At 36.8% G+C, this 13399-nt stretch overlaps 2 protein-coding genes across 5 annotated transcripts; one reads left to right on the top strand and one right to left on the bottom strand.

The window, feature by feature from the left end:
• The first annotated feature begins 5882 nt into the window (after positions 1-5882).
• Positions 5883-6817, top strand: LOC105563298 (coiled-coil-helix-coiled-coil-helix domain-containing protein 1). The gene is made up of 3 exons (XM_012014775.1): positions 5883-5957; positions 6170-6300; positions 6486-6817. The coding sequence occupies exons 2-3, from the start codon at positions 6174-6176 to the stop codon at positions 6716-6718; spliced, it is 360 nt and encodes a 119-aa protein (XP_011870165.1). The 5' UTR covers positions 5883-5957; positions 6170-6173; the 3' UTR covers positions 6719-6817.
• A 47-nt stretch (positions 6818-6864) lies between these two features.
• LOC105563299 lies at positions 6865-13244 on the bottom strand. Of its 4 annotated transcripts, none has more exons than XM_012014778.1 (8): positions 12918-13244; positions 8909-9113; positions 8652-8838; positions 8445-8573; positions 7666-7851; positions 7314-7581; positions 7043-7244; positions 6865-6974 (listed from the first exon to the last, which is right to left on the bottom strand). In XM_012014778.1, the coding sequence occupies exons 2-8, from the start codon at positions 9006-9008 to the stop codon at positions 6889-6891; spliced, it is 1158 nt and encodes a 385-aa protein (XP_011870168.1). In that variant the 5' UTR covers positions 9009-9113; positions 12918-13244; the 3' UTR covers positions 6865-6888. The 4 variants fall into 4 exon arrangements, with proteins under 4 accessions (XP_011870168.1, XP_011870166.1, XP_011870167.1 ...); XM_012014776.1 differs by lacking the exon at positions 12918-13244 and adding an exon at positions 9767-10711; XM_012014777.1 differs by lacking the exon at positions 12918-13244 and adding an exon at positions 9788-10711.
• Positions 13245-13399: the final 155 nt, after the last annotated feature.

The raw sequence follows: 13399 nt of genomic DNA, 5'->3' as shown, positions 1-13399 counted from the left end.
AAAATAAGAGTATAGCTAGAATTAAACTTTCGTGTTTATGTATGGGTGTGATGTATCGTAGTAGTGTGTCCGTGTGCTCATGTATATACGAAAATGGTAATTCTGTCGGTAATACATAGATGTCGGTAGACCCGCTACGGGATCCTCTTAAGTACAAGAGCATCGCATAGGACCTGACTATAGCACGAAACGCAACCAAAATTTCGCAAATCTGCGTTACCCACTTGGCAAAATGTGGATATTGGCTACGTAGTTCAATGTCCACGTTTTCAATGTCCACAGAGGGCGTATCGCATTCGCCAATCACGAAAAACGGGGCCGTGACATCTCTCAGGCTTCTCTCTGCTTAAAGTAAAACGCTGCCGCCATCTGATCGGTCGCGGTCGCGTTTTCTCGCCGGCTAACGTCCATCTTTGAGAGAAGATAAAGAGCGGTCGCGTTAGCGATCTGTGAAATCATGCTGTTACGCCATGCCATCATATATCATTGTGTCCCGAACATAAGAATCAACACATCCATACATACATATATGTCTATTTTTGCAATGGTAAAACGAAGATAAAATATCTGTTGTACCGACAGGAATAGTGCAGCGACTGACCGAATATGCGCAGTAAAGAAAAAGTGCGCGAAATTAGAAATGGGTCAATAATTTATCTAATAATCTCCGCCTAAGTACATGAGTCTACTATATACTAGAATTAGATAGAACACTACGCCAGCTAGAATGTATCATGTAAACAACATTTTGTCTTATGTAGAAGTTTTGTTAATCGCTTTTCGGTATTTTTAATATAAAATGTGTTTTCACAATAGTTGGTCTTGTTATTAAGAATTGTTATTAAGAACATTACGCGTAATTTGAAGTAGAAGTGCCAGAAGGGATATATTACATACGTATATAAATTATTAGTAATTAGTTTCGATATATCCACGAGGGCTAATACCTTTTTTAACGATCAAACTCGGACAAATCTCTCTCACGTTATGCTTTAAATAGCAAACCTAAGTTGTGTGTTGTGTTAACTCGATATTAATTTTTTTAAATATACACATAATTGCACGACTTTTTGTCGATAATCCCCTCCTCGGGTACTACCTTGTCGTGGTGGAGGGGCTCATGTACCCCGAAGAGTTACTCTCTAAAAATCAATCAGTGCATTATCACTGAAAACAATGAATATTCACTGATTTACAGTAATGATGCACTGATTAATTTTTAGAGAGTACATACTCTAAAGACGGGACAACCAAAGGTACCCATTGCACTATTTGGGCCCGATTTTTCAGTTTCTAATAAACTGTTGACCACAGTTTAATCGATTCTCTGTCTCTTCTTAGATAATAATATAGAAAAGCATAGAGAGTCGAGTAACTTCCATATTAACAGTTAACCAGAAAATGATAAACCAGGCCTAACACTCTCTGAAAGTTAATCGGTGGATTATTACTGAAAATAAGGAATCAATTCACTGTTTTCAGTGATAATCCACCGATTGACTTTTAGAGAGCACATTTATTTACTTCATTTATTAATTGATTTTGTTTATTTCAGCACTAACTTTCGAGGACTGGCGAATAATTTCGCTCTTATTTCGCCAGTTTAAACTTTAAACGAATCGCAACCGCGCGCGGCGATTCGTGTCGCGCCGCGTTCGGGAGTGCCGTTTAACTAATCGAGTAAAGACTTTTTCATTTTTCTATCGTGCTATTCCTTTTTTAACAATTAGGTTGAATAATCCAACACAACTGGCTACAGGAAACTTCCTTTATTGTAACACAACGTTTCGACCATGGATTTTGGCCCTTTGCAAGTGTATTCTACAGTTTCTAGTCGGCGTATGGCATGAATACGAGTATCGTTTAAAGAAGCAATTGTCGTTCGTAATTATCGCAAGAAGTAATTTCAAGATGTATAGATCTCATGTGTGAATTGCGCGAGATATCTGGCTTGCCGGTTAACCGAGCATCGATGGCAAAACACGGGGATTCAGCGATCGCGCGATGATATCGATCGTTAATTATTCGCAGAGAGCAATTGCGGTTTCTTCTCGAATTTTCGCAAGCGCGTATCAAGAAAAAACACGCTATGCGGAACGGCGCGGGCGTAACCGATTCATTCTATTGTCGCCACGTGAATGACCTTGCGTACGGCGTGATCGTGTGACGCCGAGCACCGTAGACCGAGCGTCGATTCAAAGAGATGACGTAGCGTCGTAAACAACACAGTCGAAAATCGAGCGCGGGTTCCAAGAAATGACGTAGCACGTTAACACTTCGGGCAAAAACAGTTTATCATTCGGCGCGGTTCAGCCGAACGAGACGGATGTTCCGCGTGTTTTCGCGTCGCTCCTCGTATCAATCGCTTGCCAGGAAATAATATCTCGAACAATTATACGCACAAAAGTGCGCGTATAACATAAAGTTTCCATTTTCGTCGCGTTCGGGAGTGCCGTTTAAATAATCGAACCAAAGACTTTTCAAACGGGAGTGTAAAATCGCGCGAACGATCTGTGTGTTTTCGCGAGTGTGCCAGTGGACAATCTGAGAGGAGGAGGAGGCCCGGGAGAGGCATCAGGCGCCGGTGGAGCAACTTTAGGGTAAGTATTTTTATTTCGTATAAACTAATCTTCCTTTCATTATTTTCAATAATTTAAAAATTATTTTCTTGAAGATTGGGTTCCTTGAATACTCTGTTCTAATGTGAATTTTTTAATTGTATGTTACAGACTCGTCATAGTTAAACTCCGCTGCTGCGCATTGTAATGGTGGTGAGTCAGACACTTTTTTATTAAGGCAACGAATCTACTTCTCGTAGATCGTAGATAGTAGATGTAGATCGTAGATCGATTAGTATATCTCGTAGATTCGTTGCCAAAATGGATAGAGTACAACAGAATTTCATATTTATTTTTATACATTTCATCTACCTATCGATCGCGATTTTTACTGTGGAGGGTTGGGTGCCACGTTACAGCACATCATATATTTTCACGTAAAATATGGCGAATATTATTAATGTATTCGTCGAGCTAATCCCTTGTAGTCTATCCATTTTTCATTAACAAATTTATATACGAAACGATATGACGTGAGATACTAATATTTTGTTGAGAACGCTGAAACTTTATATTATTTTCACACATTATTTGAGATTATTGATTAATTAGAATATTCATTTATCCGTCTATCTATCGTACGGAAAGTTTCTTTTCTCTAGGTCTCACGTCATTTCTGTATATGTTTTCTGTATATCATTTTCTGTATATGTATCTCGCGATACACTGTCAAGATGCGTCTCGCATAAATACATGCGTACACCCACAGAAAAAATTTCTTGATCCAATGCTATTACACTTGAATGTATCATAAAATAGGATCGATATATCGCCAATCATGTTTATTACAAAGAAAGGAATATTTTAATCTTAAATAAAAAATTCTAAAATCTAGAATAAAATGATAGTATGTATCGTCTTTTGTTGAATATCGTGGTGCCAACTTCGTGCGTTGGAAGATGGAGGGAAAATTTATTTTAAACGTAAGAATATATAAACTTACATTTATATAAGTTACTCTTGTCTCAATATAGTAAGTCAATCCTTTTTTAATTCGATAGAGGAGAATAAGAAATATTGATTTTATTTTGATATTTTCTTATTTTTATACTAAATGAGGTGAGAAATATAAATACGTTAAGAATATTTTTTGTCTCACAATCAGTAACAGAAATCCTTTCTGAGGGTGTAGTTACACGCATCTTCGTATTTTCGCGGTCGGTTTTCGCGATCAGTTCTTCAAAAAATTTTCAAAAATTATTAATAGTTTAACTTCATCGATATTATAAATTTAAATTTATCGCGGAGAAAATTGTTTCTTTCTATATACTTATATACTTGAATTTTGAATTTAAAGATTGAGCCATGTAGAGACAGTCATAATATCTATTCTATATCTATTCTTGAATAAATAACAGAAGTAAAAATATATTTGATTAGTTTTATATAGACAAATTTTTAATTAATTTTCTTCTTTAATTAACTTCTCGTGGTCGTACATTTTTCGATACGATCGACACTCGTATATTCGAACCGTACGAAATATTTGTTGGTGACGATAACCGACTATGGAAGGAGTTTTCTTCCTTCCTGATCTCTGGTCAAGATGACCAGATTGTATGGCCGGGAGCAACGAAAGGTATGTCCAATCTGGCCCAACGAAGGACTAAATACGACGAGGTGAGTGGTCAATATTGACCATTCTGATGGAGTACCTAAGTAAGGTGCTGTACGAAGTATACTTTGATTTCTTTTGATTTGTTACAAATCGGGTGGGTTATGCTTCTATATACATACATTCTTGCATATGTGCGAGAGTGAAACCCCTATTAAATACCGCGGGCGCGTTAAACTCCAAGTCAAACCCCTAGAAAATCGCGCCGGGTTTAATTACAGATTTATAGATTTATTACGTTGAAACACGGGTAGGTAGAAAATAGATAGGTAGGTCTATAAATCGGAATACGGGTAGGTAGGAATTCGGATAGTCAGGGATAGGGGGACATAATTCGATAGTTTACAAGATTAGGTAACATAAATTAACGAAGTAACAATAACTTTAATATAATAAGTACGTAAAAAGAATTTCGTGTTATATTGTACGTATACCGAATATTTCATATACAATATAACGTCGAGAGAAATATTGTAGGTATTGTACGGATATTTTATTTTTAAATTTATAACGTCATTATTTTTTTTATAATATTGTATGTGTATTGTAAAGTAAGTTATAAGAAAAATGAAATAAATAATAAAAATGTAAGAAATTAAACTGTAAAGTAAAGAGGACCGTCGATTAAACGCAGCGGGGGTGGTGGAGGGCCTCTGTATAAGTCAATTTGTTTCTATCGAATAAAATTTTAATTCAATTTGATTCACATAGTCTTTTAATCGATAGTTTCGTTTACAATTGATCAATAAATTTGCCTATACAGTTTGATTTTTCGTTTGCACATTAATAAAAAATGTTGTACAATTCTACACTGAGAAAAATTTTCATCGGATAAACCAATTAAATAGTATGTCCGATGGTTAATTTTTCCGATTACTTTTTCCGATTAAATTATGGATATATCCGATGAAATTTATCCGATGAAATGCAATTACCGATGAAATTTGATTGAAAAACCGATCAAATTTTTCATCGGATATACAATTTAATCGGACATATCCGTTTGTTATCATGTAATTGGATTATCCGATTATATTTAATCGGACATTTTTCTCAGTGTAAGCACAGCCACATATGTAACACATTGTGTGTACTGTGTAACATTTTCTATTAATGTTTTACATTGTAAGAGTTAGGTACATATTATTGTAAACACATGTAACATGTTCATATGTAATTTTATGTTATAATGAAAAATTGTACTTTATTTTTGTATATCATGTTTTTAGTCTCGCTATGTAACCTTATCTGTGTTTTTGTATTTATGTATACAATATTACAAAAATTGTAAAAAGTTAATCACTTATAAAAATATAAAAACACAATTATTGTAAAGAAAATAGAACTGCCGATAAAAATTTGGAGGGCCTCTACAAGATGATCCGTTTTTATCGGATAAACATTCAATTCAAATAAAAAAGAGAGGTATTATTTCATTTATAACTAGAAAATGCAAAGTTTAATTTATCAGAATGCGGTCGTATTAATTGTCCGATATAAACAGAGCAAACTTGTAGTTCGGATATTAGACATAGCATGGATACGAACCATGTACCGTTACCGAGCGTAACGGACGTAGTTGACATCTACTGTCTCAGGGGGCGTTCTCTGAAAAAGCAGTGACCACTCTCGCTTGGTATACATTTTTTGGGCATAAATTGTACAGCTCGAAGGGGACGGTTTGTTACACTGGCGGACTTTTGTGCTACGCTAAAGAAATTAAGGTCTTGTATAAGTTGTTGACAACTATTCAAATTACATTCTTTCATTAGTAGTATCTTTTTATCGATATAAAAGATCGTACGTTCTGTCACTCTGACGTAGAACTTGATAAAAATCTTAACCTCATTCATTTGAAGAAATTAATAATTTTATATCATTTTTCACTGTGACATCTACGTTAAATATAAAATTCATATTTATATTGTATTATCAGAGAGATGAGGTTGACGTCGATAGTGTTTCGTAACGCAAGACAACCACAAAATCCGAACAAGGTACCTTTTAAGGCTGTCGCGCCGTTAAAACTGAAGGATTTTGTGAGCTCGAAGGGCCAAAAGATAACAGGTATATTTGAAGAGCAATTTCGTTTTTTTATTATATTCTAATGGTACATTCGTTACAATATGGCAGACCATAGGCTGCAACCATTATTTTGCATAGAGCATTTCAATATTTATTCTAATTAACGGTAAAATATAGTATTTGGGAAACTTCTGTGCTTCATTGATCTAATGCATTTCTACTCTCAGAACAGGGGTGTTTACATGAAATGTCCTTGCTCTTAACGTGCCTCGAGGAAAACGAGTTTGAGGACAAAAGATGTGCTCCACAATTGACGGCATTAAATAAATGCTTCAAGAGTTACAGAGATAATATGCAGCATGAAAAAAGCATAAAAGATCAAGTGGTACCTGTACCAATGAGTAAGAACCTTACACATAAGCAAGTCACATATCTTCTACGAAGCTATCCAACAGTATAGCGTCCTTCTGTAATGCTGCATCAGTGCATCATTATGCATTGTAAAACTATTTAATTGTTACCATACTTAATACAAATGCAGAGAAAATGTTTCTGTAAATAGTTTTATTTCAGTTTGTACAATTGTATAAAATATGTACAGAGGGGATAAGTTTTTTTAACTTAAAATAATTATTTCCTGTTCTTATTATCGACGGCGTCCTCGAGTTTGTCAGAAATCGTGTGCATACGTTTCAATGCGAGCCGTTTTGAGTAACCTAAATGTGATACGATCTATTATGCAAGAGTTTGATCGTATCGTAAAATTATATGACTTAATACATACGAATTGGTTCGATGTTGCTGGAAATAGCTTGGGAAATAGTTGTAGTTTTCTGTATGACGTCCAATTGCTGTTCAATTCTTCGTAAAGTCTTATAATTCTCTAACTGTCCGTCTTTATAATAGTAATATGTACAGAATAATGTTATAGCACAAAGTATCAAGGCAATTTTTCTGTACAACCACGTTGTACTTAGCAGATGCGTCTGTAAGAGAACCCGGTGTAGCGCTTTTTGGCGAAAAAAAATCGTTTGAAAAATTTGTAATACTATTACCTTATCATCCGGAGACTGAGAAATAATTTTGTCATAATATTGAACTAGTATTCTCTCGGCCACGATATTTAAACTTAGGATGCCGAAGAGCGTAACTCTTGCATCAACCGTTCTTCTGGAAGAACTGAATAACGCGCATAGAATACAGCTGACGGTATAAAAAATGATAGATTGAAACCAAGACACTTCTCCAATAATCCAGCTTTGGAAGGTGCGTACATATGAGAAGATCTCGTAAAGCAACTCTTTCTGATCTTTGGCAGATTCTCTAGAATTCAAGAGTTTCGACAGTCACGATATAATTACCACTTGACTAGATTCTTAAACGTCACACAAATCATTGTGAATTTACTTGAAATCTGACACCATAGTGTTAACCGTCTCGGACGAAGTTTGTAGTACAGTCTCGAGTTCTTTGCCGTGGTCTAAAAGCTCGTTTTGAATACGCAAGCCCTCCTTCTGACTATTCAATATTACACCTTGCATCTCCGACGCTTCTAGCAATTGAGCCTTCATCCGGGAAGTCACGTGAAACAATCTATATTACAATATATGAAGAGATACGTGAGTGCTCTTGTATTTTACCACAGTTGGGAAAGTTACTTTATAAATGTATCTAGTTACAGTTACAGTTTTTTTCGCTGAAAATGTAACTAGTTACAGTTACAATTTGCCAATTCTGAAAAGTAACGCGTCACAGTTAGTTACTCAAAAAGTAACGAATCGTTACTTGGCAGTTACTTTCTTGCAATAAAAATAAAAATATCAAATCTGCATTTGAATTTTAAAGTGTCGACAAAGGAGTTTATGTGCAAATGCAAGGCCTAATGCGATCTGTGGACGTTTAAAATATATATAAAGTAATTATTAATGTAACTATCAAATTAGTTACTATTTATCGAAAAAATTTAACTGTAAGTTACAAGTAACGAGTTACTTCCCAACTCTGTATTTTACAATATGCAAAGATTACACAGGATACGTGTCGTGGAAATTTTCAGAATAGATTTCGATCGAAATAAATTATTTCCTAGATCTCTATTGCATTTTCTACGAGAAAAACAAAATAATTCCGATCAGAATCCATTTCGAATATCTCCATGACACACGTGTCCAGGGCATTATACGTACAACTTTATAGTGTTATCAACTTCGGCCTGCCAAGCTTCATGATTCAAAAAGAAACAGATGTGAGTCGCGTGAGTGTAGAATTCATTGTAAACGCTGAACGCTCGGTCTGCCATGCCGCCGATGCATTTCCTGCGAAGCAGATATCGGTAGATTATCACAGGATCGAGTAGGAAATGTAGAAAAGTAGTAAAAAAAACATTGTTTTACCGACGCTCGTCTTCCGTCTCGCTGAGATGGCAGTTGTAGATCGCGTGACCGGAATCCTCCAAGAAACAATTGGCTAGGCGCAAGGCGAGAAGCGAGTGCTCCTGATCGTTCAACTTTTCACAATTGCCCTCCAACGCTTGGAGCGCGACATGCCAGCACTTTCCATGTTGCGGTAGCGATGATTTTGCTGAAAAGAAGGGTTTCTTGCTAGCTACTGCTTATCAGCTCTTACTTTTTAGCTTCTTTTAGCTTCTCACCTTTTATCAGGGAGTATTCCTTTTCTCCCAAGTCTCTTAAGATCGCGTTGCCATTGCTGGCGGATATTTCATGAATAGCAAGTAACAAAAGCCAAATCATCTTGGAGCTAAATCCACGATTCCCCCGGATCTCGCCAGTTTTTAGGAATGTATGTTGGCAGGAAGCGTACGGTCCTTCATTGTTGTATCGAGTGGCATATTTGGCCTAAACAAAAGATGTGAAATAGACTTATAATTGTATCATATACGTGCTCGTATCAGTTCAACAGGTGTGTGAAAAGCAACAATCAACTGCACAGTTAATCAAAGACAATCGCAGAAATGATTAACCTGCATGGTCGTTTGAATTTAATAGACCTGTAGAATTGAACTTCACAAATTGCGAAATTCACGTTTGAGCTGCTTTCGGAAACATCACCCGAGTGCCCCAACGCATCAATTTATCCTAGTTGTTCACCGAATATCAATCAAGGATTCCAGATAGCGATGCATATCTAAAAGACATCATAAAGATTTAGATGTGCATGTCTAAAAAAACAACATAATGCCGTCTTAAAGATGTCTTTTAAACACGCTATCTGGGATAAAATGATACCCTGGAGCACTCGTGTTGATGTTCTCGAACGCGTCTTTAGACAAATGTACATTTTTAACACATATTATGTACACATTTTTAAACGGTAAACAGTTTGAGGAAGGTCGAGATGAAGCCACTTAGTTAAAATTACACAATCGAACTCTGCTGAAGGTAATATAAAAAGTTGACAAAACTTATCAATGTTAAAAAAGCTTTATTTGGAAACATCACGGAGGTTATACAGAAATAAACGCAGAGATTGCGACGTGGTATTTACGAACGAGAATTTCCCGAAGTCGTACTTTCGCGATCGGAGCACGTCGTCTCACTCGATACTTTCACGCGGATTGTGTCAAGTTGCGGATAATGGCACGTTTTAACTGAATTTAAACGACGAATAACGGGCACATTTAGATTTTATTGGAGTCGAGGTGTGCAGCGTCAGAATTTGAATCGGCTCGCAACGGGTAGTCCCCCCCGATTTGGCGCGATTGTGAAACAGCTGTGCTGCCTTTGCCGTGCACTAGCGCCCTCGCGGAAGGCTCGCGGTCGCGGGGGGAAACGACGATAAGAAGCGTCGAGGGTAAAAGACGAGGGAAGAGACGCGACCTCACGTAGAAGAAAAGAGAGAACGAAGGCTGCACCTTTTTTTTATATCTTCTGCTCTTTCCCTCCCCTCGTTCAAGTGCAGGAAGTGCAGCTTCGATATCTCGACACGGTGTATCGACTTACGTGATTCTCGAACGGCGGGACGCGCCAAAACGCGAAGAAACCGCGGGAGTATTTCGTAAATTCGACCCGACGAGTTTCGGTCAAACGTGCCCAAGTTCTTCCTTGGACCAATAGTGATCATTTATTCAGAATTCTGGATCTTTGGCCGCGTTCGGCGGAAAAAAGCTGCTTTGTAACTGTTGTAAAACTCTTGAATCTGACTGAGCTCTTCATTACGGTAGAATTTAAGAGCATACTCCAATCGAATTTACGAATTTTACAACTGTTGCAAAGCAGCTTTTCCTGCTGAACGCACCCTTTGATTCTGTTTTGTCGCTGATGATTACCACAATATTCTCATGGTATCTAGGCATTTTTCTATTTTTTTATTGCAATGTGATTGTATCCTGCTATAATAATATATTATATATATGATTATATATAGGGGAAAGTTCTCTATGATGAGATAGCCCAGCGAGAAATTATTCGTCGATCGACGAATCATCTCTCACTGGGAGGTTTCTATAATAATTTCTATAATAAATATGAGTTCTATAATAGTTTCTATAATAAATATGAGATAGCAGGTTTCCAACATGAAAATTTAATCACGGATCTTTATTCACAACGATTACACGATCTAACAATGAATTAAACAGATTTCACTCTAAAGGCAATAAATTCATAATGAAACCAATAAATGATGCCTATTAATTTAGTAAAAGCCCTGCTGTTTGATATTAAGAGCTTGTCTCAGAAGACTTTCTAATAGAGGAATAATAGAGGACTTTCCTCTATATGATTATATTAAATAATATATAATGTTATAATAATAACGCGACATATTCGCCACTGCACAAATTGATAAATTTTCGAGCACAAGATATAAAACGATTGTACATAGATCTTCATTATCAGATGATTACTTAAAGTATTGGAAAATCTCAAAATCTCGTTTAACGTTCTCATTTTAACAGCTACATTGAAACAGAATTAATTAACACAAGAATGTTAGTCGTCAAGACTAAATTAACATTAAAAATATATATGTTTTATAACCAATCCAGTTCGTTATCCATGCACGCATTTAATATTGATATTATAATATTAATATATAGGGTAAAAAGGTGACCAAATTCGGATCAGATACCAAATGTGGATCAAAAATTGACGAGTCGCTAATAAGCGACATTTTAAATTCACTAAAATTTTGCTCTTTTATATATTTACAACTTCACGCTATATTATCGATATCGTAAAACGCATCGACGTTTTTTTATGTCGCTTATTAGCGACTCATCGAATTGTTGATCCGCATTTGGTATCTGATCCGAATTTGGCACCCTATATAAATTTTTAATATATAACTTTAATACATAATATGTAATTTAATAAATAACACAGTTAATATTATCACAATTCAATATATTGTTTCGTACATATAAATAATGCAAATTTTAATCTTTTAATTAATTAATTTTTTATGCTTTAATCTCGCTAACGAATCTTAAAAAATTTGCGTTATTTAGCCACATCATGGCAGGCAATTTGTTATCATCTTCCGTGCCGGAGATCAAACTGATTAGATCTTATCGAGTCTCATTAATGATTTTTTATTAACCGTTTAATTGCTGCCGCTCTAGGCGACAAATATTCTCGGCTACAGCGTCCGACGTCGACTTTTACCGAGAGTCTTGGATGTGTCGTTAAATCAACGAGCGAGACTGTCGAAGGGCCCGCGATCGAAGTAGCGTCGCGGCGCCGCGCCGCTGGCAGGCCGCCAGCGTCGCTTGCCATTGAATTCGCGCGGACCGAAAATAAAGTGACTCGGCACGGTAAACAGGCGGTACAGTGACACGGGTTCGATCTCCTCGCTTGCCTCTTAAAGACCGGTTTAAACGAACGAGCGCGGGGACACTTCGGGATCATTGTTCGGCCTGGCTGCTCTCCTCGTAACTCGCGCACGAAGAACGGCCAGCGGCCAGAGGCGCATTATAGTTGCGAAGGGATGCGGCGCATGCACGTGCAACACACACACGTTCCCTGTATTTATATCTCTTTATTGTATCGACGGCACTTTGTTCGTCGATGATTGGCGGTAATGCTTGCAGTTAATAATCAAAAAACTATAAAATTAGAAGGCGGCTCATCCCCCACACTGAGAAAAATTTTCATCGGCTAAACCAATTAAGTAGCCCAAAAGAATAGGGTCGAAACGTTGTGTGTAATAAACTAATTAAATAACTATAGTTGACTATAAGTTTCCCGTCTCAATTTTTAATCATTACTGGTGACAACAAGCAAACTCTCCCTTCGTTTGTTATTATGTAATCGTGGATTATCCGATTATATTTAATCGGACATTTTTTCTCAGTGCACGTGCAACTTATTTTTAATATCTGTTTTAATTTTTTTTATTTAATTTTTGATTTTTTTTATTACATAGTGCTAACCGCGGGATAATAATAGTACAAAGGAGAAAATGTACAATAAAATGTACGTGGGCGTGTGTGAGTGCATAAAATTCTGTTTTTATATATTCATAAATTTGATATTATTGCATATAAAACGAGGTATGAAGTAAAGCAGTATTGCACGAATAAAGACGTACTGCACGTAGAGGAATGGGAAGATACTTCTAAAGGGAAAAGCTACGCCGCTGATCCGATATAAGTCGTCAGTGACTTACAATAAACGATTATACTCCCCCCTGTCTCTTACATTTATCCTGGGTGACGTTTGTCGGTGGAAATGTGGACAGGCCCTTTAACAGACTATCTTTGTGACTAGTGTTTCGTAATGTTTTTCACGTCGCGTTTCTCACGATTACTGTATCGTTACACCGTGTTACTATATCGTCGTCTTTATGATCCTCTGATAAGATATTAATCGCAACTGAACGTCGACCCAATGCATTGCAAAAAGAGACGTGCAGCAATTACGCTGGCAAATAAAATTACACGGTTTCTAATGAAATACATATGTACGTTTTACACGTCGCGTATCCTTTTCGCGGTGCACACAGTCCCTGATTTATTGCATAACTCGTCCGACTCTTCCTCGAGAGGACGATCCTACCTCTCTCGCGCCCCCGGGCAATAATTTAATGGGGCAGCATTGTGTGCAACTAAAATTATCGATATTCCGCGTCGCGGACGAGTGATCTCAAGGCCAGACGGCGATCGATCACCGCGCGGGGGGGG

This window comes from Vollenhovia emeryi, unplaced genomic scaffold, assembly GCF_000949405.1.
Source record: "Vollenhovia emeryi isolate VEMERY1.0 unplaced genomic scaffold, V.emery_V1.0 DF939178.1, whole genome shotgun sequence".
Lineage (NCBI taxonomy): Eukaryota > Metazoa > Arthropoda > Insecta > Hymenoptera > Formicidae > Vollenhovia > Vollenhovia emeryi.
Note: the sequence above shows the minus strand (reverse complement) of the source record. Positions and strands in the feature narration are given on the sequence as shown.